At 39.7% G+C, this 21,068-nt stretch overlaps 1 protein-coding gene across 1 annotated transcript in view; it reads left to right on the forward strand.

The window, feature by feature from the left end:
* The window catches only part of kcnh4a (potassium voltage-gated channel, subfamily H (eag-related), member 4a), a 55,626-nt gene that overhangs the window by 11,920 nt on the left and 22,638 nt on the right, over window positions 1-21,068 (forward strand). The window contains exons 2-5 of the mRNA XM_020926218.2: window positions 2,255-2,488; window positions 3,654-3,785; window positions 5,050-5,183; window positions 12,939-13,191. Coding sequence (XP_020781877.1) covers window positions 2,255-2,488; window positions 3,654-3,785; window positions 5,050-5,183; window positions 12,939-13,191 — 753 coding nt within the window. The remainder of the gene's footprint in view (window positions 1-2,254; window positions 2,489-3,653; window positions 3,786-5,049; window positions 5,184-12,938; window positions 13,192-21,068) is intronic.

Genomic DNA, 21,068 nt, shown 5'->3' on the forward strand with positions numbered 1-21,068 from the left:
TGCATAATAAAGAAGAAAAAAACATATATAAGTTACACTGGACTATAAGTCGCACTTTTTAGGGGTAATTTATTTTATAGGCAAGGCAAGTTATAGTAATAACAATAGAACAGAGAACAACAGGCTGTTAACGTCACATACGAACAGTTATTCAGAGAACTATAACATAAACAACAGAACAACTTTACCAAATTCTCGATCTCACTCCAAATCACTAAATCCATTGAATTCTTCATCCTCAGTGTCACTTCTGACCAACTCTGTGACCTCCAGATGTTAACAGAGCACCACTTCTTCTTTTGTGTAGCTGTCGCCAGACTCAGCATCAGTTCCAGTTAGAATTATTCCGGTGTTTCTGAATCCCAACAGGACGGTTTCGGTTGTCACTGAAGTCCAGGCTTCATTAAGTGACTTCCAGGAAAGTTGCATGGTGCACCCTCACGGTTGCAACAAGTTTCTCGCTCACTCCAAACTTTCTTTCGGCTGCTCGATTATTATTTTCGGCTGCAAATTTCACCACTTGCATCTTCTAATGTGCAAAATCTGATTTTCTTTTTGGGGCATTTGTGTTCAGTCTTCTCAGATGTCTTTATAAATTAGTTTAAATATTAAAATTTTCAGTGGTACAGAAGTCATGGTGAGATCAACTGACATGATACAGAGAGAACAGAGGAGACATGTGGAGACTTTCTGGAGGAGACATGTGCAGTAGAGCCAAGTGACAGTGGTACAGGAGTAATAGGAATAGCAGACACTGGCACAGAAGCCTAGAGCGCCCCCAGAGGCTGTCAGTGTGAACACTTTGATACATAAGTCACACCAAAGTATAAGTCGCAGGACCACCCAAACCATGACAAAAAGTGCAACTTATAGTCCTAAAAAATACAGTATACAAGAATTGATTGACCTGGGTGTTCTATAATGCATTTCTATAGGCAGAATGTTCAGCATTTTCCATGGTGACACAGTGCACACATTAGCAAAAAACAACAAAAAGGTTTTAAGATAGTCCATAAACTCAAAGAATACAAAATGGATTTCAACAGTGCATTTTCTCGAGCCTGTGATCAATATGAGCGCATGGTAGGGTGACCAGACGCCCCTATTTACAGGGGACAGACCCAGATTTGAGCCCTGTGTCCCCTGTCCCAGCAGATTTATCATTTGTCCCAGTTTTATACAAGAAATGTCCTTATTTTTTGACAAATCTGATACCTGCTAACAGTAGAGAGAGGCGTAAATTATTTTTTGTTTAGGTAAAATAAAGCAGTAAGTGAGTAACAGATCTTCAGACAGAGCAGTGCTTTCAGTTAGCGTAACACCTCCACATCAGCTGCAAAGTATCAACCATCGGAGAGTATGGCTTCACCACTTTCTCGGATTTGAAAACCTCCAATACAAACAAAGCGTTGATGGTCTAATTAGGCTGCACCGTGTCTGGACTGGAGCCCCACGAAGCCGCTATATTTACTCTTATCTGGCAACTCACCTCTAGCTATACTTCAAAGCCCACTCTGATCTGCGCAGGGGCAGCCATGCCAAGTACAATTTCTGAATTTCTTGAATGATTATCAAAAGAAAGGCCATGGCGTTAACGGGGAAATTCAACCAGGGACATCAAAACTGTCGCATATCAGCCAGTCAAACCCCACTACCATGACTGCGTTTTCAGATATTTTGCCATGTACACTGTTCAAATAGACCAAAGGAGCAAATTGTAAAAAGTTTTGGTCCTTTTTATTCTCAGCTATGCGTATTCCTCCTAGTAGAAGCACAATTTTTAGAGTTAAAGTAATTAATGAGAAGCCAGCAGGGGCTCAGTTGGAAGAGAGTCAGTGAAAAATGAGACAAATTAAAAAGCAGCTCCTTAATTTCAAGCAGTGTTTGTTTTGACAAGAAGGTCTTATTTAATTTTTAGTCTTTTGACAAGATTTATTCAAACAATTATTTTTTTTAGTTGACAAAAATGCCTTGCTAATCAAAGGTACAGTGTAACTTTCTAAAGGTGGCACCAGGGAAATATAAAAGTATAAAAAGTAATATAAAAGGAAATATAAAACCATACTTTGGAATATATGATCCCTTTTTTGTTTTTATTCAGGACAAAATGGTAAAACCAGTAGAATTCCTATTATATATATTATGACGGCATGTAAAAGAAGTTCAAACTTTTCTCATTTACTTTTTCCAATTAGTTTGTTAATTTGCAAATCACTGCTTATATTTAGAAATGTTTCGTCATCTTGTCTTTCAGATAGTAACTTCTTGTTGGGGAACGCCCAGGGTAGTCATGGTTACCCCATTGTGTACTGCTCGGATGGTTTCTGTGAGCTGACGGGGTTCGTGAGGACGGAGGTGATGCAGAAGACCTGCTCCTGTAGTTTCCTTCATGGAGCAGAGACCAGTGACAGTGTGGTACAGCAGATCGAGAAGGCCCTGAGCGGACAGCACGAGTACCAGGCTCACGTCTGCTTCTACAGGAAGAATGGTACAGACTTATACAGGGATTATACATGATGGTCACTGATCCAGACGTTATGAAGGATACTAATAATCTGGCAGTATGGTCATGCTGTACTAATCCCAGTCTAATTTGACCAAAATATTCCTTTGGATTCATCTAACTGTCTTCAGTTTAATATGTTGAATTCTAACAGATAATTTCATCAGCACGATGTGTTCACTGTGACATGTTCCAGCTGTGAGCTCCTGCTTCACCACTGCCTCTGGTCTCAGTGACATGTGTCATATCAGCCGTTTTTGCTTCCTTTCCAAATAAAGGTGGTTATTTTTAACACACCAGTGTTGTGTGTACACAGACCTTGACATGTATCGGATGCTTTCTACAGCCTTCCTCAGAAGGATAACATGATGTTATGGTGACATGTTTTAGCTGATTTACACAGAGAATGGCAGTCTCCATCTGAGTTCACCTTGTCCAGGACAGCATCCAAGGACATTGAAAGTTGAATGGCCCCTCGGCCCTGTTCACTGTCCTTGTTGGACTTGTTTCAGGAGCTCAGTAGCCTTCTTAATCTAACATTTGTTGTCTTCCATCTAAGAAGGATGCAGAAGGCATCCAAAACATACCACTGCTTGAGTAAACAACACACTGGTCTCATAACCTTTCTTTGAAAATAATGTTGTTGTTTCCTGCCCAGTGGAGCTGGAGAGTTCCAGGTGAAATTGTCTGACCAAATAAAATTGTCTGACTAATAGAAATCAAGATGTTTAACTATGAACCCTTTAACTAAGCAACCCTTTTCTTAAATTGCATGATAACTCTAAAAATAGATATACACATTCAATCCAATTGTACAAAACAACCTGTTCACATTTAAATACAGTGTTTTTGGATCTATTTCACATCCAGCCAAAATGTGGGACTGTTTTTGGTAGAAATTTATTTTTCTCAGAAATTGTACATTTTTACTTATTTTGTCCAAAAACTTAATTTGTGCCAGGAGGATTATACGGCTACTACTGCAAATGATACATTTCAGGACTTAAGATGCTAAAACTGCATAACTACCTTGCTTCCAGAAACAACTGGAAAGAACAGTTATTTGAAATGTCTCAAAATCAAATCACATTTGACTTTGCCCTGGTTTGTTTTGAGTAAGTGAAATGTTTTAACCGTGTGATGTTCACAGGGAATCCGTTTTGGTGCCTCCTGGACATCGTCCCAATCAAAAATGAAAAAGGCGACGTGGTTCTGTACCTTTTATCCTTCAAAGACGTGAGCGATTCATTTGGGAAGAGCCACCACTACCCAGAGACAGAGGGTGAGACTGGAAACTTTCTCTGTGTATATAGGTCACTGAGAAAAGAACACAGCAAATTTATTTCTGGTTTGATCTAAATCGTCTAAAAGTTAAAATTGCTCAAATATTTGCTTAAACACAATTTCAAGCAACACCATGTAACTTTCTTGAGGTATGGCACGTCCCTTCGTCTGATTCCACTTTATTTAAAACCAAACTTTGGAACATTTTTAATGGACAAAGGCTGCGTTCAGACTGCAGCCTGAAGTGACCCAAATCCGATTTTTTGGCCCCTATGTGACCTGTATCTCATCTTTTAATGACTAATGATTTTTTCAAATGTGACCCAGGCCACTTGGATATGTGCTCCTGAAACTGATACATATCTGATCTTTTGACATGTGACTTCAGTCTGAACGGCCAAAGTGCATTCATCCGACCTACACGTTATCAACAAGACACAATCGTCACTATTCTGCGCTGAAGTAGGCGAAAATTGTTAATGAACTCTGTGTGACTGAAGTGAAGCACATCACCACTCACCACTCTTGGCTACGTCTCCACATCCACACGTTCCTTTCAACGGACGTCGCTGCCGCTGTCCCACAAAACACCACGACCAAAAACCTCGTCCTTCTCCTTCTCAATCTCCTCCTTAAAACAAGTAAATTGTTCATGTTCTGGCTCCGGTACGAGAGGAACTTTAAATCTCCAGGTGCTCAATGCTCGCGTCCATGTTTGGACAACTTCCATAAACACAGAGCACGCTCGCTGTGGATGACGTCATCGTGTCCTCCAGTGCACATGTGGGACACTTTCGGGGCCGTTTTACTGTTCACACTGGAGTTCACATACAAGTCGCATTTAATTGGAAATGTGAACGACCTCGCAAAAACATCGGATTTTACAAAAAAATCGGAATTGAGCGTTAAGCCCTGCAGTCTGAACGTAGTCATAGATGAGTTTTCTGCCATATTGTCGAACAACATTTCCATGGAAGCTCCATCTCCAGGCCAAGAAGGAGTCAGGTTTTTGTGGATATGCAAGATCGCTCAGAAAATGGTAGTCTATATTCAAGATAAAAAGTTTCACAGTGGGGCTTTAACTTAATTCAGCATACATTTTAAATAGATTAGTCTAAAACCCCAATAGGCTCAACATAAGTAATGAAACTAAAACAGTTATCACTACATAAACAGTTCGAGAGTTTTACAGTGTATAGTTCTTTCACCTTGGACACAATTATTGATTTTTTTTCTGTTTTGATGTATTTGGTGGTGTTCAGGTCTGTCTGACGCCGTTCACCAGAGCAGGAAAACTCACCGCTCACACTTCGCACAGGTCCGACACCGAGGCCAGACCATAGTGCACCATCTGACCAGCCTGTTCCACAAGAGGGGCAAGAGGAAGCTGACCAACGTGAGTACAAGGCCGGACAATACGTACCTATCTGTGATTATTATTGTGTAACCATGGAAAAACTGCCTACTCACCGGCGGTCAGAGGTTTCAGTTTAGTTGATTAAATTTCTTTTGGAGACCGAAGGCACACATTTTTATTTCACAAAAGAAAGATTGAGCCAAAGCCAGCTTCCATACACAGGCCTTGGTGAGAGGATACAGCTCGTCCAGTGCAAAGAACTCAAACAAGATTGAAAAAACATGCTTCTATTTGAGTCTATTTTTTGGTTAAAAGGTTACATACTGTGGCTCTAAAGGTGCACTGTGTAACTTTTCTTTTGGAGCGTCCGTCACCTGCTTCTTTCTATGGATATGTCATTGTTTTGCCTGAAATGTTCCACAGTATGACATTAAAAAGCTCTGTCTTACATTTATTAAATTACAGATGGTTTTATAGCTCAAAAATGCCTAAAACAAGAATTCGAACTGTGAGTGGAGTTGCCTCTCAAGTCTCCACAGATCTGACCTGTAACTTGGTCCGGTTTGGTCTCCATGATGATAGAAAGGTTAAATATCACACTGTGAAACATTCCAGACAAAGCAACAACATCTGACAGACTCTCCATCAGAAAAGTTACACAGTGCACCAAGTCAACAAAAGCCATAGTTTTAGTCGACCAGAAAATATATTTTATTAAGTAAAATGCTTTCAGAATTCATTAATTTACTTAAAAATTTACTTCACAAAATATAAACTATCAGGGTTTATATTTTGAAGTGTTTTTCTCATCTTGTTTTCCAGATAGTAACTTCTTTTTGAGGACCGCCCAGTTTCGTCAGAGTTTAGTTGATTTCATTTCTTTTAGAGACCAAGCTCAAACATTTTTATTTCCCAAAAGAAAAATGCTCTACACTAGACTGAACAAAAGCCGGCTTCATCCACAGCCCCTGGTGACGGAGCTATTAAATCACTTACTGTACCTCATACATTCAGAGCATCCTAATTCACCGTAATGAGTTTATCAGAGCTGTTCACATCTCTCATAGACCGGTGCAGAGGTATGCCCTGGCAGTAAAGCAAACAACAACTAGCATGCGAATTTTCACTTCCTGATTATAGGACAGTTAAGCCTTTAATGATTATATGCAAACAGCAGGCAATAATCAATGAATATTTATACACAAGTTTTGGCCTTAGGAGCTGCTTGTGGCCATACCGGCTTGTTCGTGGCCAAAGCTTAAAGGTTGTATAGAGGATTTTCCAAGGAACGAGAAATCCAGCGACTGTTTGTCCTTTTTCAAATGTTGCGCATGCGTGAAACCACCCCCCCTCCCCTACAGCTCCTACGTAGAAACGCCTCCTCCCGCCTCCTCTTTACGCCAGAAACAGGTTTGTTTACAGCCGGTGCTGCACATGACTTGTAAACAACTAACTACAGTGTTGGTTAGGCAAGACGGAGAAGTGAGGAGCGGGGGGAGCGGGTGTGCGGACATTTCGTTCGCGGACGAGAAGTGAGGAGCAGGGAGAAGAGCGGAGCAGGGAGTAGGGAGAGGAGAGAGGAGGAGAGGGGAGCGGTGCGCGGAGATTCCGTGCCCGGAGAAGTGAGGAGCAGGGGGAAGAGCGGAACGGGCAGCGGGGACAGGAGCAGGAAAGGGGTGCAGAGAAGGTTGCACGGAGATTCAGTGCGAATGAACTTAGCTACAACACGCAGCAGCAAGCGGACTCTTTCTTTGCCTTGAAAATTACGTTTTCAGACATAGGATATCGCTTTCGTGTCCTGAAAAACGTTTGTCTAGCTCTTGGAAATAAAGTACATTTTCATAATAAGCAGAAGTGACCTGTCCAGGAGTAATTTGTCGACCAGTGCATCAGTCTTTAGACCCTGCGTCTGCTTCAGTTGCGCCATCGCTGGAATGAATCTTCAAGAATCACCTTAGTTTGGCTTCGCTGCTTTTCCCCTTGTCTTCTTCTTTCAGCGACCTCAAAAACGGACTTTCTTTTGCGGCTAACTGCTCCTGGATTCTTGTCGCCATTGCAACAAACTTTGTGCGAACTGCGAGGAAGATATAGGTAAAAAAAAAGCCGCTAAGAACTGTTGCGTTGGTGGAGTAAACAGCGTCTGTGCGTCTTGCGTCTGTGGACTGCGTGACAGGCGTATGTAAACCACGTACCGGCGGCGCGCAGGCAAGTCAGTTACGCTAGAAACGTAGGGAGATTGATTGACAGTCTGTCAGCTAACAGATAACGAGGCAGTGTCGTTATCTATTGGCAAATGTTTAGCCCCACCACGTCCAGAGTTGATGAATTTTTATTCTCTTTTTTTTGGTCATCATAATTACAAGGCTACTGCACCTCTATAATGCTATCATTGACAATTTGAAACAAAAAAAAATCCTCCATACAACCTTTAATCCTGTCAGATCTCAGAAGCTCAGCAGGACCGGATCTGGTTAGTACTTGGAGATTGCTGGGAAAAGTTACAAAAAAAAAACCTGTCCTTGTATCCTTAGGCAAGACCCTTCACCCACATTGCCTAGTATGAAACTGGTGTGTGTGTGTGTGTGTGAGTGCTGGTGGTGGTCAGAGTGGCTGATGGTGCATGATTATTATTATAAACCGCTGCGTTCCAAATTGGAAGTTCACATGTGGGCTCTTCCGGCTCCTACAGACTACCCTGACTCCCACTGACTTACACTGGAATACTGTCTCTCCTCTCTCTGTAACTGCTGCTGTGAACCTCGTCGTTTTGATCTTAAAATGTTCGTATTAACTCGCTCCACATGATCCTGGTGTTTTATTTTGCTCTTTTGTCCGTCGAAAAGATCCTATTTATAATACAGGGCCTGGCTCCAAATTCGCTCCTGTAACCACCAGCATCACAAGCTTCACTTCAGTTCACTTTTTTATATTGTCTGTGGTACTTGGGCAACACAAATTTTGCTCAAATGTACTTTTAGATGTCTGTATAATCTCTCAGTAGTCCAGGTAGCGCTTCAGTTGCTTTTTCAGTTTTTTTGTCCAGTTGACAGAATTGAAGTTTTCTTTTGCTACATGGCCTTTAATATAGCAGTAGTAGTTTTTATTTGGTCATTTTGCAGCACTACAAAACAAAACAAAACAAAACATAGACTACAACCCCATTGATCATGACCAAAAGGGTTTAGGCTGAAGTAAAAAGTACTTATAATGCCTAACCCTGTTAATCAATGACAGAATTCCAAGAGAGAAAGAACAGCAAGATTGCATTTACAATTTCACTTATGACCCTGGCCTACTGAATATATAAGAGACAAAATATAAATGTATGACCACCAAGCCGGTTTGACCACCTTCTGTCAGATCTCAGAAGCAAAGCAGGGCTGGATCTGGTTAGTACATGGATGGGAGACCACTGGGAAAATCAGATGCCACAGTGGGGTGTCAGTTGTAAAAACTGTCCTTGTCTCCTTAGGCAAGACCCTTCACCCATATTGCCTAGTATGAAAGTGTTGTGTGCGTGAGTGCTGGTGGTGGTCAGAGTGGCCGATGGCGCATGATTATAATTATAAACCGCTGCTTTCCAAATTGGAAGTTCACATGTGGGCTCTTCTGGCTCCTACAGACTACCCTGACTCCCACTGACTTACACTGGAATACTGTCTCTCCTCTCTCTGTAACTGCTGCTGTGAACCTCGTCGTTTTGATCTTAAAATGTTCACATTAACTCACTCTACATGATCCCGGTGTTTTATTTAGCTGTTTTGTCAGTCAAAAAAAAAAAAAATCCTATTCATAATGTAGAACCTGACTCCAAATTCACCTCTGTAACCACCAGCACCACAAGCTTCATTTGAGTTAATGTTTTTATACAGTCTGTGGTACTCCAGTCCAAGAAAAGCTTCACTTACTTCTTCAGTTCTTTTGTTCAGTTGACAGAATTTAATTTTTCTCTTGCTACATGGCCTGCAGTTTTTATTCGGTCATTTTGCAGCACTACAAAACAAAACAAAACATAGACTACAACCCCATGGATCATGACCGAAAGGGTTTAGGCTGAAGTAAAAAGTATTTATAATGCCAAACCCTTTTAAACAATGACAGAATTCCAAGAAAGAAACAACAGCAAGCTTGCGTTTACAATTTCACTTATGACTTACTGAATATATAGGACAAAATATAAATTAAAACTAACAAAATTTAATGCATAATTCATTCATTCCAGAGCTCTATATCTTTCAAAACATAATGCTTTGTACTGTTTTTTTTAAAGGCTTCTACAGTGTTAGACTTTTTAAAATCATCACTCAGATTGTTCCATATACTAACCCCTCTAAGAGAAATACAATCTCATTATCATTGTGAATATGTGGTTATAATGTTACGGCTGGTGATCAATGTATTTTTCATTATCCATACTCTTTACAAGGCTAACCGTCCTGACTGTGAACACATAAGCACCCTGTTGACATTTACATTAAATCTAAATGAAGCTGCCTCCAGTACGGCTCCTAATTAAAGAGGGATTTCCCGCTTTGACGTGTGCTTGGTGACTGGTCCTTCTCTTCTAATTAACAGCTTTGTAATGACCCACTTGTGATATTGACAGAGAGGGTTCAAACGGCCCAATTAGGTGATGGAGTATATGGGGAGGATTAACCACAAACCGTCGCTTCAAAACCAGCGAGCTGCGAGCCGACTCAAAAGCGAAGGCAATTACTTTGTATGGACGGGAATGGTTCACTAGACCCGACTACGGGAAGTAAACAAGCATACGAGGCGGGGTCGGCAAGAAGCTAAATACAAACAACTGAAGATACACACTGACACTGACTTATTTCCTTGTGGTAAATAAATGAATGACAAATATAAAGTTGTTTTAATCTCTGTTGTTCTTGCCATGGGATCCAGATTACCGTATTTTCCGGGCTATTAGTCGCTCTGGATTATAAGGCGCACTGTCATTAAATGGTCTATTTTCAAACTTTTTTCACAAATAAACCGCACCGGACTTTAACAGAAACACAACAGTGTGATGGGTCAGTGGGACTTTGTTTGGCACGTTCACGGTGACTCTGGGCTTTGTTCAGTTGTGGGGTGTAGGGAGGGTGCTGTCTGGGATTGTTGGTGTGTTCGCAGTGACTCAGTTGTTCAGTTGTGGCTCAGAAAGGCACATTGGACTCACTTTTTCGGTTCGTTCCTCCGTTCTGTTCCTCGTCGGCGTGGAGTGATGAGCCTGGTTGCGGGTTTGTTTCGCTGTTCGGTCGCTGTCTGCTCCGTGTGTGTTTGCGTGTTCTGCGGGTGGTGCGGCTTTGTAGTTTACTGAAGTCGTGCTGGGACACCCGAGTGGATTCGTGTATATTGCGCTCTGGATTGCGGGATGCATGGTCGTTTTTTGATGGGGTTGGAGGCTTAAGAGTAGGGCTGGGTATCATTAAGGAGTTGCTGATACGATACATACCTTGATACACAGGCCACGATACGATACATATCTCGATACAGTGCACTTTCGATTCGATATGATATATTTCAAATCGATTCGATACGGTTCAATAAAAAATAAAGGCTAAATCGTGGCTCTGACACTAAAAGGCTTTGTTAAATCACTTCTTGTGAAAAGTTCATATGAAACCCAAACATTTTAATCCTCAAAACAGTAAAAATGTCAAATGTGTCGCATAAATGAGTTTCCTTTCACTCCACAAGCAACAAAAATGTAGCACTGTAACAAAATAATTTAGTAAAACACACCTAAAAATACTCTTGGTGATGTATCGATACGGCAGCCCACGATATCGATACTGTATCATCATATTAAACGATACGATATATCGATATTCCGATATTTTTGCACACCCCTACTTAAGAGCGCTTCTAATAGCCTGGAAAATACAGTACACGTTTACTTTACGAAGATGTGAGTCTGGTCACTTTTCCGATAGAAGCGATTGACAGGTGGATTAGCCAGTCAGGGATACACATGGTTCGTTTGTATCAAAACCATAAACTGTCTAAAGAAGTCCATAGCGTTAGGCTCCAGTCAAATGAAGCTCACTAGGATAGCAGTTATAGGAGCGAATTTGGAGTTGAGTTTCATATTACGAATAGGAATTTATGAACAGACAAAATAAAATAAACTAAAAAAACCAGGATCATGTAGAGCGGGTTAATACGAACATTTTGATGAGCTCACTTCAGCCGTTACAAAAAAAAAAAAGTGAGTGTAAAACTTCAGGGTTCAGCTTATGTCCATTTATGTATTTTTCGGACTATAAGGCGCACTTAAAATCCTTTCATTTTCTCAAAAATCGACAGTGTGCCTTATAATCCATTGCGCCTTATGTACGAATTGTGGTTGTGCTTACTGACCTCTGTCAAAATGTCAGGAGCCTCGCGGAGTAAAGGGCAAGTACAGTTCTGCATTGACATTTGTGACATCAATGAAATGCTACAGAGAATATATGTCCATTCCTGTTCATATATACGGTCTATGTGTTTGATCTGCAGACTTATAATCTCTGAAATGTTTAACATGAACCATCTCCAAGGCGATAGAAGCACAGAACAGACTCACCATCCGCAGCACATCCTCTACCACAGAAAGAATACATATGTTCTACTGAGTCGTGTCCTTTAGTCCAACAGAAGCTGAACCACATCAGTGCACAAGGAGCGAGCTGTTTTTTTCAGAGCTTAGAGTTTATGCAAATGAGCCATGTGGTTTTAAGTTTAGTTTCTGTAAAAATGTAAACAAATGTGCACAAAGCTGCATTAAACACATAATTACTCAACGTATATTTGAGTCTTCTTCTCTTAGGAAGTAAAAAAAAAAAACCAAGGTTAATTTATCCACCCACATTCACATTCATAACACACATTCACCAAGACAGGGAGGCAACGCCGGGCGAATTACGCCACGATCTGCCAATAGATCGTGGATGCCTGGGTTAAGGGATCAGTCTCAAGTGTCGTCTGTTTGTTTTGCTTAATGCGCCTTATAATCCAGTGCACCTTATAGTTAAAAAAATACAGTCTTTGATCAAAAGAAATATAGTTGATTTCAAGGGAAAAAAATAAAGGAAAAGAAAATATTACAAGGGACTGAAAAACATTGTCAATTTTTGCAGAATAAATGAGTGAAGCACTAAATGTGAGGTGAGAGAAATTTGTTGTTGTTGTTGTTGTTGTGATAAATGAAAAGTAACCAATGAGATCCCTCATGTCACATGCGTCACTGAAATAAATAAATATGACTGGACAAGACACGGCAAAGGAAGTGAGCACCGGTCTGATTTTTTTCAGTGTAAAATACAGATATGCTGGACTTGCCTCAGAAATGTTGCACTATACACTGTAAACCTGAATAAGTTACCAGAACTAAAAAAAAACTGAGGTAATCGATTGCCACAATTATTATATTATAAGTTAAATTATAATTATAAGTTGATGAAATTAAAAGTCACAATCTTCCAGAAATTAAAAGGTTGGACTTGCTACTTGTACCTCAGTTGTACCTCATCTATGTTTTTAAGTTATGTTCACTTATACCCACAAGAGTTCCCTTTAATCAAAAAATATTAGTTAAAATTAGTCAAAAAGAAGAACTTGACATAATTAAGTTAGTAGGACTATTTCTAAAACTTTGAGTATACACAACTTAATCTATTTTATTACTATGAACGTTCAGGTTCACAGTGTAATATAATGAAACTCATACACTGATTGGATTATGTATTTAATTTTCTTCTGCAAATTATCACACAAACTTTGACTTCACACGTATCTCTGCATTTCCAGAACATGTTCCAGAAGCCGTCTTTACCTGAGTACAAGGTTGCCGCGGTGAAGAAGTCCCGCTTCATCCTTCTTCACTACAGTATCTCCAAAGCCCTGTGGGACTGGCTCATCCTCCTGGCCACTTTCTACGTGGCGGTGACTGTTCCCTATGACGTGAGCTTCGTGAACCACGACCCCGACCAAGAGCGCCACACGCAGGTCAGCCAAGGAACTATGGCCAGTGACATCGCCGTGGAGGTCCTCTTCATTCTGGGTAATTATGCAAATGATCCTGTTAATAATAGACACTTTACTGCCTGGTAATTTCATGGAGATGGATGTTTGTCTTGTTTCATAATGGTCATCAGAGGTGGGAAGTAGTAGTTTTATTTGCCTGAGTAAACAAAACAAAACAATAGAACTTACTTATGACAGTCTATAATTGACAAAAGCTTTAAAGGCGCACTGTGTAACATTTCTAGAGGGTCCTTCATTTGCTTGTCTTCGCGTCTTCATGTTATTGTTTTGTCCCAAGCTTTTTTTTCTGAGGATCCATATTTTAAAAGTCACAAACCTTCGCGACCCAAATCAATAAACATTATTCGTGAATCACAAAAATAAAGGTGGATTTAACCATTACTGAACATTAATGAAGATATTTTATTGTTGACTGAGTGATTGTGTCTCTCTGAACAATTAGTATTACTCAAGTTTTAGAAAGAGCCATACACAGTCTCTGTTTATTGGATACATTTTGTCCAGTGCAAAGAACACAGCCAAGATGAAAAATAACTATCTATTTTAGTCTATTTTTTGGTTAAAACGTTACATATTGTGGCTTTAAAGGTGCATAGTGTAACTTTTTCTGGTGGAGGGTCCATCACCTGCTTGTTTCTATAGATATGTCATTGCTCTGCCTGAAATGTTCCACAGTATGACATTAAACAGCTCTACCTTACATGTATTTAATAACAGGTGGCTTAATAGCTCAAAAATACCTAGAAAAACAAACATTCTGACTGTGAGCGAAGTTGCCTCTCCACAGATCTGACTTGTAACTTGGTTTGGTTTGGTCTCCATGGTGATAGAAAGGTACTGTGAAACATTCCAGACAAAGCAATAACATCTCCATGGAGAAAAACATCTGACGGACCCTCCATCAGAAGAGTTGTCTCCATGGAAATGTTATTGCTTTGTCTAAATCAGTGTTTCCCAAACATTTTTTCTGGGGACTCATATTTTAAAAGTCACAAACCTTTGCAACCCAAGTCAACAGACATTATTTATAAATCACAGAATAGAAGTGGACTTGACCATTACTGAACATTAATGAGGATATTTTATTGCTGACTGAGTGATCGTGTCTCTCTGAACAATTATTATTACTCAAGTTTTAAATAATAAAAAACATTGAATCAGCAGTAAAAGGATCCATAAGTTGCCTATTTGGACGTTAAGTGTAGCCCATTTCTTTTTCTTTTCAACATTCAATTGAACCAGAAATATTGGAACAAAATAGTCAATAAAATAATTACAAAAAGATTAGAAATTATACAAAACATGTCTTAACATTTCAACATTTTGAATGAGATAGGTGGGTCTGTCTGTGTTTTTGTAGAGCGTTCCAGTCCAGGGTGTAGGAGGAGAGCGCAGCAGCAGTCTGTTTCTGTGCTTTATTTTCATTTTTGTGAGCACAGAAAATCCCAATTCACACATATATGTAGCAGTGAAAGGAATAAGCAGAGAAATACCGACCCTACTGAGGACAGGATAGTCTGATGAAATGCTGATCCAGAATGATGAGAACATATTTACGGACTCACCAGGTCTCTCAAGTGTCAGAACTTTACATCCAGATCGTGACAAGGCGACCTCAAAAAAAATTTTTGTGACCCACCTGAGGGTAGTGACCAGTCTTTGGGAAACAATGGTCTAGAATGTTCCACAGTATAGAGGTTACAGCACTATTCTACATTAAAGTTCAGATCTGTGGAGAAGCAACTCTGTTCGCAGAAGAAATTATTGTATTTTTGAGCAATAGAAACACCTGTAATAAATAAATGCTAGATAGATATGTTTAATGTCATACCATGGAACATTCCAGGTAAAGCAATAACATCTCCATGGAAACAAGCAGGCAAAATCTAGAGACTACTCCTAATAGGTTGCTCCATGGATCAAATACAGAGAACAAATTTATCTTGATTTCTCTTCCAAATATGATGTTGATTTTTTTTTTTTTTTCATTTTTGTGGTCTGTCCTACCAGATTTTGTTATTTTAAAAATGTTTTGTACTTGTTACATTAATCAAATTGAAAAAAAAAAACAACAAAAAAACATTTTCTTGAGTCTCACCCATTACTTTTATTCCTATTTGAATATTTTTTTTCCAACACCCATTACAGTACTTGAATAGGCTTACAATTTTTGGTGACCTTACCCACCTGGTTGTCATTCTACTTCAAACTATTCAGACAAAGTGGGAATTAGGCAGGAAGTTCAATATGGGACACAGAGCAAAGGATCATGGGATGTGTAGTTCACTGCTCCAAAAAAAGCAACGCATAGACCTAAAACCTGACAGTTCTATACAAAAAGGTGAGATTTTTCTTTTGTTTATTTATAGTTTTGAATTTGAATTGTCTGACAAGGAAATTATCACATTCAAAGATAAACCCCAGAGTCAAGGGGGTGTTAATCAGAATCAGAGAAAACGCTAAAAGGATATGTGATGTAATATGCCAACGTGTTCAATTCTTTCATTTAGATTCAAAGGTAGTGGGCACACACTTGGTGAAAGCGACTCAGTTGGTGATAGTGACTTTTACCTACTAACCTCGAAATTGGTGGTTCATTTGCTGTTTGGCAAGACACTCCCCTTGACATGAATAAATCAGCGTGACTTCCGGAGAGAGTAGATACAGAAATGGCTGCCATCTCGCACGAAATGAATGAATAATGCACCGAATTCACTGTTACGTCATTTTTCTTGCACAACCTAAATGTGTTGTTTTAGTAATTACAGGCTTCACTTAGAAGAATTATTCATGACATACAATTAAAACACTTTTGTTCTAGTATCATTGACTTGGCTATATACTGTACTTTTTCATATACAACAGAATACAATAGAATATATTTACTATTGAAACTTGGCAGTTGATGTTGACAAAATTCTCTTTTTATAGTCACAAACCTTCGCGACCCAAGTCAATAGACATCATTCGTAAGTAAAAAAAAATGAAGGTGGATTTAACGATTATTGAACATTAATGAGGATATTTTATTGTTGACTTATTACTCAAGTTTTAAACAATGAAAAACAATCACTGAAGCAGCAATAAAAGGATCCATAAGTCGCTTATTTGGACATTAAATGTAGCCCATTTCTTTATCTTTTCAACATTCAATTGAACCAGCAATATTGGAGAAAAATAGTCAATAAAATTGTACAAAACAGGTCTTAACATTTCAACATTTCTAATGAGATAGAAATGTTGGCCTGTCGATGTTTTTGTAGCTTGTTCCAGTCCGAGGTGCAAGAGGAGAGAGCAGCAGCAGATCAGACGCAGAATTTAGTCTGTTTCTGTGTTTTGTCTTCATTTTTGTAAGCACAGAAAATCCCACAGTTCACACACATATGTAGTAGTAGTACTGACCATAAAGAACTGATTTAACAGGAACCACAACAGGAGGATGATTTTTTTATTGTTAAACAAGCTCCTCTCAAATAACATTACAACGACAAACTAGTTGGAAATGAAACACCTAAACAGGACCATGAACACTGGAATTTATCACAGGCTCCTGAAGATGTTTTTTTTTTTTTTTTTTTTAAACTCAATTTTGTATTTTGAGTTTAACATTGAGGAAGAGACAATAACAGCGCAGACCAGAATAGCTACAGTTTAAACTGAGCTGGAAGAGAGGTCAAAATTGTGTAGTGGAATTAATATCTCTTTGTCTTTGTGCTCTTCTGCACCTCAAGATCATTCTAAAGGTATTCAGGAAAGGTCTGATTTGATTGATTGATTAAATTTATTCCGGTCACACGTATATTCATCTTTAACATACACTGACTGAAAAGGTGTAGACTGAAGCTTGAGCTTATGCTTTTACCCTTTACTCCTTTGTCAGAGCGTCATCTTAACACCAGTTCATCATCATAAATACAGCGAGAGGGAACAAACAAATGAGTAACAGTACAACAAAGTCCTACAGCACAAACTAACTCTCATATTTCATGTATCTGCCCAGAGTTAAACATTTAAACTTCTTTATAAACTGGAAGAGAGCGGTGCACAGTTTTAGGTCCTCTGTTCAGTTGTTCCAGAGGTCCACTCCTTTAACAGAGATACAAAATATTTGTTCTCATTTTCTTTTTGCTAAACATGGCCGTACCTCTGAGCTCGATCGGCTATTTCAGATTTTGAACATATTCTGTAATGATCTTGACAAAAGATTGTTGTTTACTTTAAACAAAGTGTAAAGGTCGACTAAATCATAAAATGTCAGTGTTTCAAGGTTTGGTTGGTTCATGAAAGATAAAGATTGGATTTGTAATCGTCTTATATGTATTGCCAACGGTTCATTTCTGTCCTGTGAATGTCACTTTTAGTATGGATACCTGCTCAGAAGAGTATCCACTGTAGTTTGGATACAGGTTTTAGTATCAATTATGACCCGATTTTCTATACTAGCTCATAGTTCCTCCATCCGTTTACCCAGAGTTCCCCAGCGTTTGCCCTGAAATGCTGTGATACAGACGTGTTGATTGTTCACACTGCTTCTACTTCCTTCTTTGCCTCGGCGTGCGTCTGATGCCCCCAGTCAGAGTAATATTTAGATTCTCCCTCTCACTTTTCCCCACTTCGTTTGGGTGTCATCGCACATTCCTCATCCGCTGTTCTGCTGTTGACGTATTTAATAAAGTTTGAGAGTCCTCGCGGAAGGAGCACGCACCTTTTACACATTAGATTGTAAAAATACTCCAGGGAAATAACTTTGTCACTGTCAATTCAAAATGAAACTACTTACAGTATAGAGCAAACTTCTGTAATCTGTAATCGTCTTTGGGGCGGTGTTGATGTCAACTTCTCTGCTATATTTCATTTTCAGAATATTTCAGTGTACAAAGTTGTCAGCAGGCTAAGGCGCGAGACAACTAATCCAATTCTTCAAAAGGAAAGTGAAAGTGTAGCAAAAGAACATAAATTCCATACATATTTTTAAGCATTAAAATGTGAAATACTGATACAAAAGTTGTTGCTACCACTTTATAATAACTACACTATATGCGCTTTAAAGGTGCACTGTGTAAGTTTTTGGTTGGGGGTCCGTCACCTGCTTGTTTCTATGGATACGGCATATGACATTAAACAGTTCTACCTTAGTCTAATGATAGGGAGCCCACCTGATGACGTACGCAAAAAAAAAAAAAAAAAAAAGATAATAAATTGTGGTCTCCAATTACTATTTCATACCCACAATATGTAATTCGTTCCATCAGCCCATTGGTCCAAATCCACAATAATCCAACAGCCCATTAGTCCAATCGCACACAGTAGGATGGATGATTTGTAACATGCTGAGGATAAACCGTGTGGGTGGAATTCTCCTTCGTTTAGAGCCACAAACACCAGGACAAGAAAATCTACACTGTGTCATTAGCGGAATATAAATATATATGCGCCGCAACTGCTGAGCTGATCACCAGGACTACAGCAGGACTGAACCAGGACTAAACCAGGACTGAACCAGGACTGAACCAGAACTGAACCTACACTTCATTAGTGAATTATAAATATATACAGGCCGCAGCCATCGAGCCGATCGCCAGGACTACACCAGGACTGAACCAGGACTAAACCAGGGCTAAACCAGGACTACACCAGGACTGAACCAGGACTGAACCAGGGCTACAGCAGGACTACACCAGGACTGAACCAGGACTGAACCAGGACTGAACCAGGGCTAAACCAGGACTGAACCAGGACTGAACCAGGACTGAACCAGGGCTAAACCAGGACTGAACCAGGACTGAACCAGGACTGAACCAGGGCTAAACCAGGGCTAAACCAGGACTGAACCAGGACTAAATCAGGCCTAAACCAGGACTGAACCAGGACTGAACCAGGACTGAACCAGGACTGAACCAGGACTGAACCTATGCCTTATTAGCAGATTATAAATATATACACGCAGCAACCGCAGAGGCAATCACCAGAAGGATTACACCAGGACTGGACCAGGACTAAACCAGGACTGAACCAGGACTGAACCAGGACTAAACCAGGACTGAACCAGGACTGAACCAGGACTGAAACCAGGACTGAACCAGGAACTGAACCTATGCCTTATTAGCAGATTATAAATATATACACGCAGCAACCGCAGAGCCGATCGCCAGGAGGACTACACCAAGACTGGACCAGGATAGACTAAACAGGACTAAACCAGGACTAAACCAGGACTAAACCAGGACTAAACCAGGACTAAACCAGGACTGAACCAGGACTGAACCAGGACTGAACCAGGACTGAACCAGGACTGAACCAGGACTGAACCAGGACTAAACCAGGACTAAACCAGGACTGAACCAGGACTGAACCTACGCCTTATTAGCGGATTATAAATATATACATGCCGCAACCACAGAGCCGATCGCCAGGAGGACTACACCAGGACTGGACCAGGACTAAACCAGGAGCGGGATACTCAAAAAACTTGATCATAACTGATACTGATGTGCATGTCAACTCACTCACTGTGCTGCGTTGACTTGCCAAGGGTTTGTTTTCATATCTGTCCGTTTCGACTGAGCACTAGTGGTCTTCTTCAGAGTGGTCACGTGACGTTGCTGTGACGTGTCCAGTCAGCTCATTCATACAGGTTTTGGCTCTACCTTACACTTTATCAATAACAAGTGATTTTCTAGCTCAAAAATGCCTAGAAAAACCGGCATTCTGACTGTGAGCGGGATCGCCTCTCCACAGATCTGACCTTTAACTTGGTCTGGTTTGGTCTCCATAGAATAGAAAGATAGAGAGGTTTAATATCACACTGTGAAACATTCCAGACAAAGCAAAAACATCTCCATGGAGAAAAGCATTTGACGAACCCTCCACCAGACCGAGAATGTTATGCAATGCACCTCTAACAAATAACAAACACACATCTAATTAAGAAGAGTGATTTAGTCTTAGGAATGATCTAATTAAGAGGTTAGGGTTTGTGTATTAATGAACTCTACTTATTAAGCCTGAATCGTTCTCAGTCTACTTGCTTGTTTTATTGTAGTTGCAGTGTTATCAACATGTCTATAGGCTTTGAGCATCTCCAGCAGTGACTCAGTGGTAGAGTGAATGCTCGAGGTTGGTGATTCAACGTCGACTCTAGAACACACTGTTGTGTCCTCTGGCAAGACACATCGCCCACTTTGTGCTGCTTTATGTTCAGTGTTGAAACTGCACTTTACATGGATATTTGGTTCATAAAGGCTGTTGATGTATTGCATTTTAGAGTTACTATTATTCGTGTCTGGTAACATCCTTTAAGGTGCATTATGTAACTTTTCGGTTGGGGTTCGTCACCTTCTCGTTTCTGTGGAGATGTCATTGGTCTGCTTCGAATGTTCCACAGTATGACATTAAACAGCTCTACCTTACATTTATTCAATTACAAGTGGTTTTATAGCTCAAAAATCCCTAGAAAAACAGGCATTCTGACCTGTAACTTGGCCTGGTTTGGTTTCCGTGAAGATAGAAATGTAAAAAAAAAAAAGAACCCTCCATCAGAAAAGTCTATGAAATCTAAATTTTGTAATAATAAGTTTAGTTAATGTTAGTTATGAACAGCCAAGTAAAAAAGTACTTTACATTTACTTTTTGGTACCACTTAATAATTAAACTTAATAATTTTAAAAGGGTTGAGGTTAGGGTATTTTTTTATAGTTACAATGCTCGAATCATTCTTAATAATCAGTTGAATCAGTGAATTATGAATTAAAGCTACCATCCATAATTAGAAGAAGACCACAGGTGATGAGAGGGTGGAGCAGGTTTTACATCTGCCATCTACTAGTGAAAAAAAATTTAAAAATCGAATCAGCTTACAGGCGGTAGCTTTAAAGATGCACTATGTAACTTTTT

Source organism: Boleophthalmus pectinirostris, unplaced genomic scaffold (assembly GCF_026225935.1).
Source record: "Boleophthalmus pectinirostris isolate CB_2022bp ecotype Guang Dong unplaced genomic scaffold, ASM2622593v1 HiC_scaffold_17, whole genome shotgun sequence".
Lineage (NCBI taxonomy): Eukaryota > Metazoa > Chordata > Actinopteri > Gobiiformes > Gobiidae > Boleophthalmus > Boleophthalmus pectinirostris.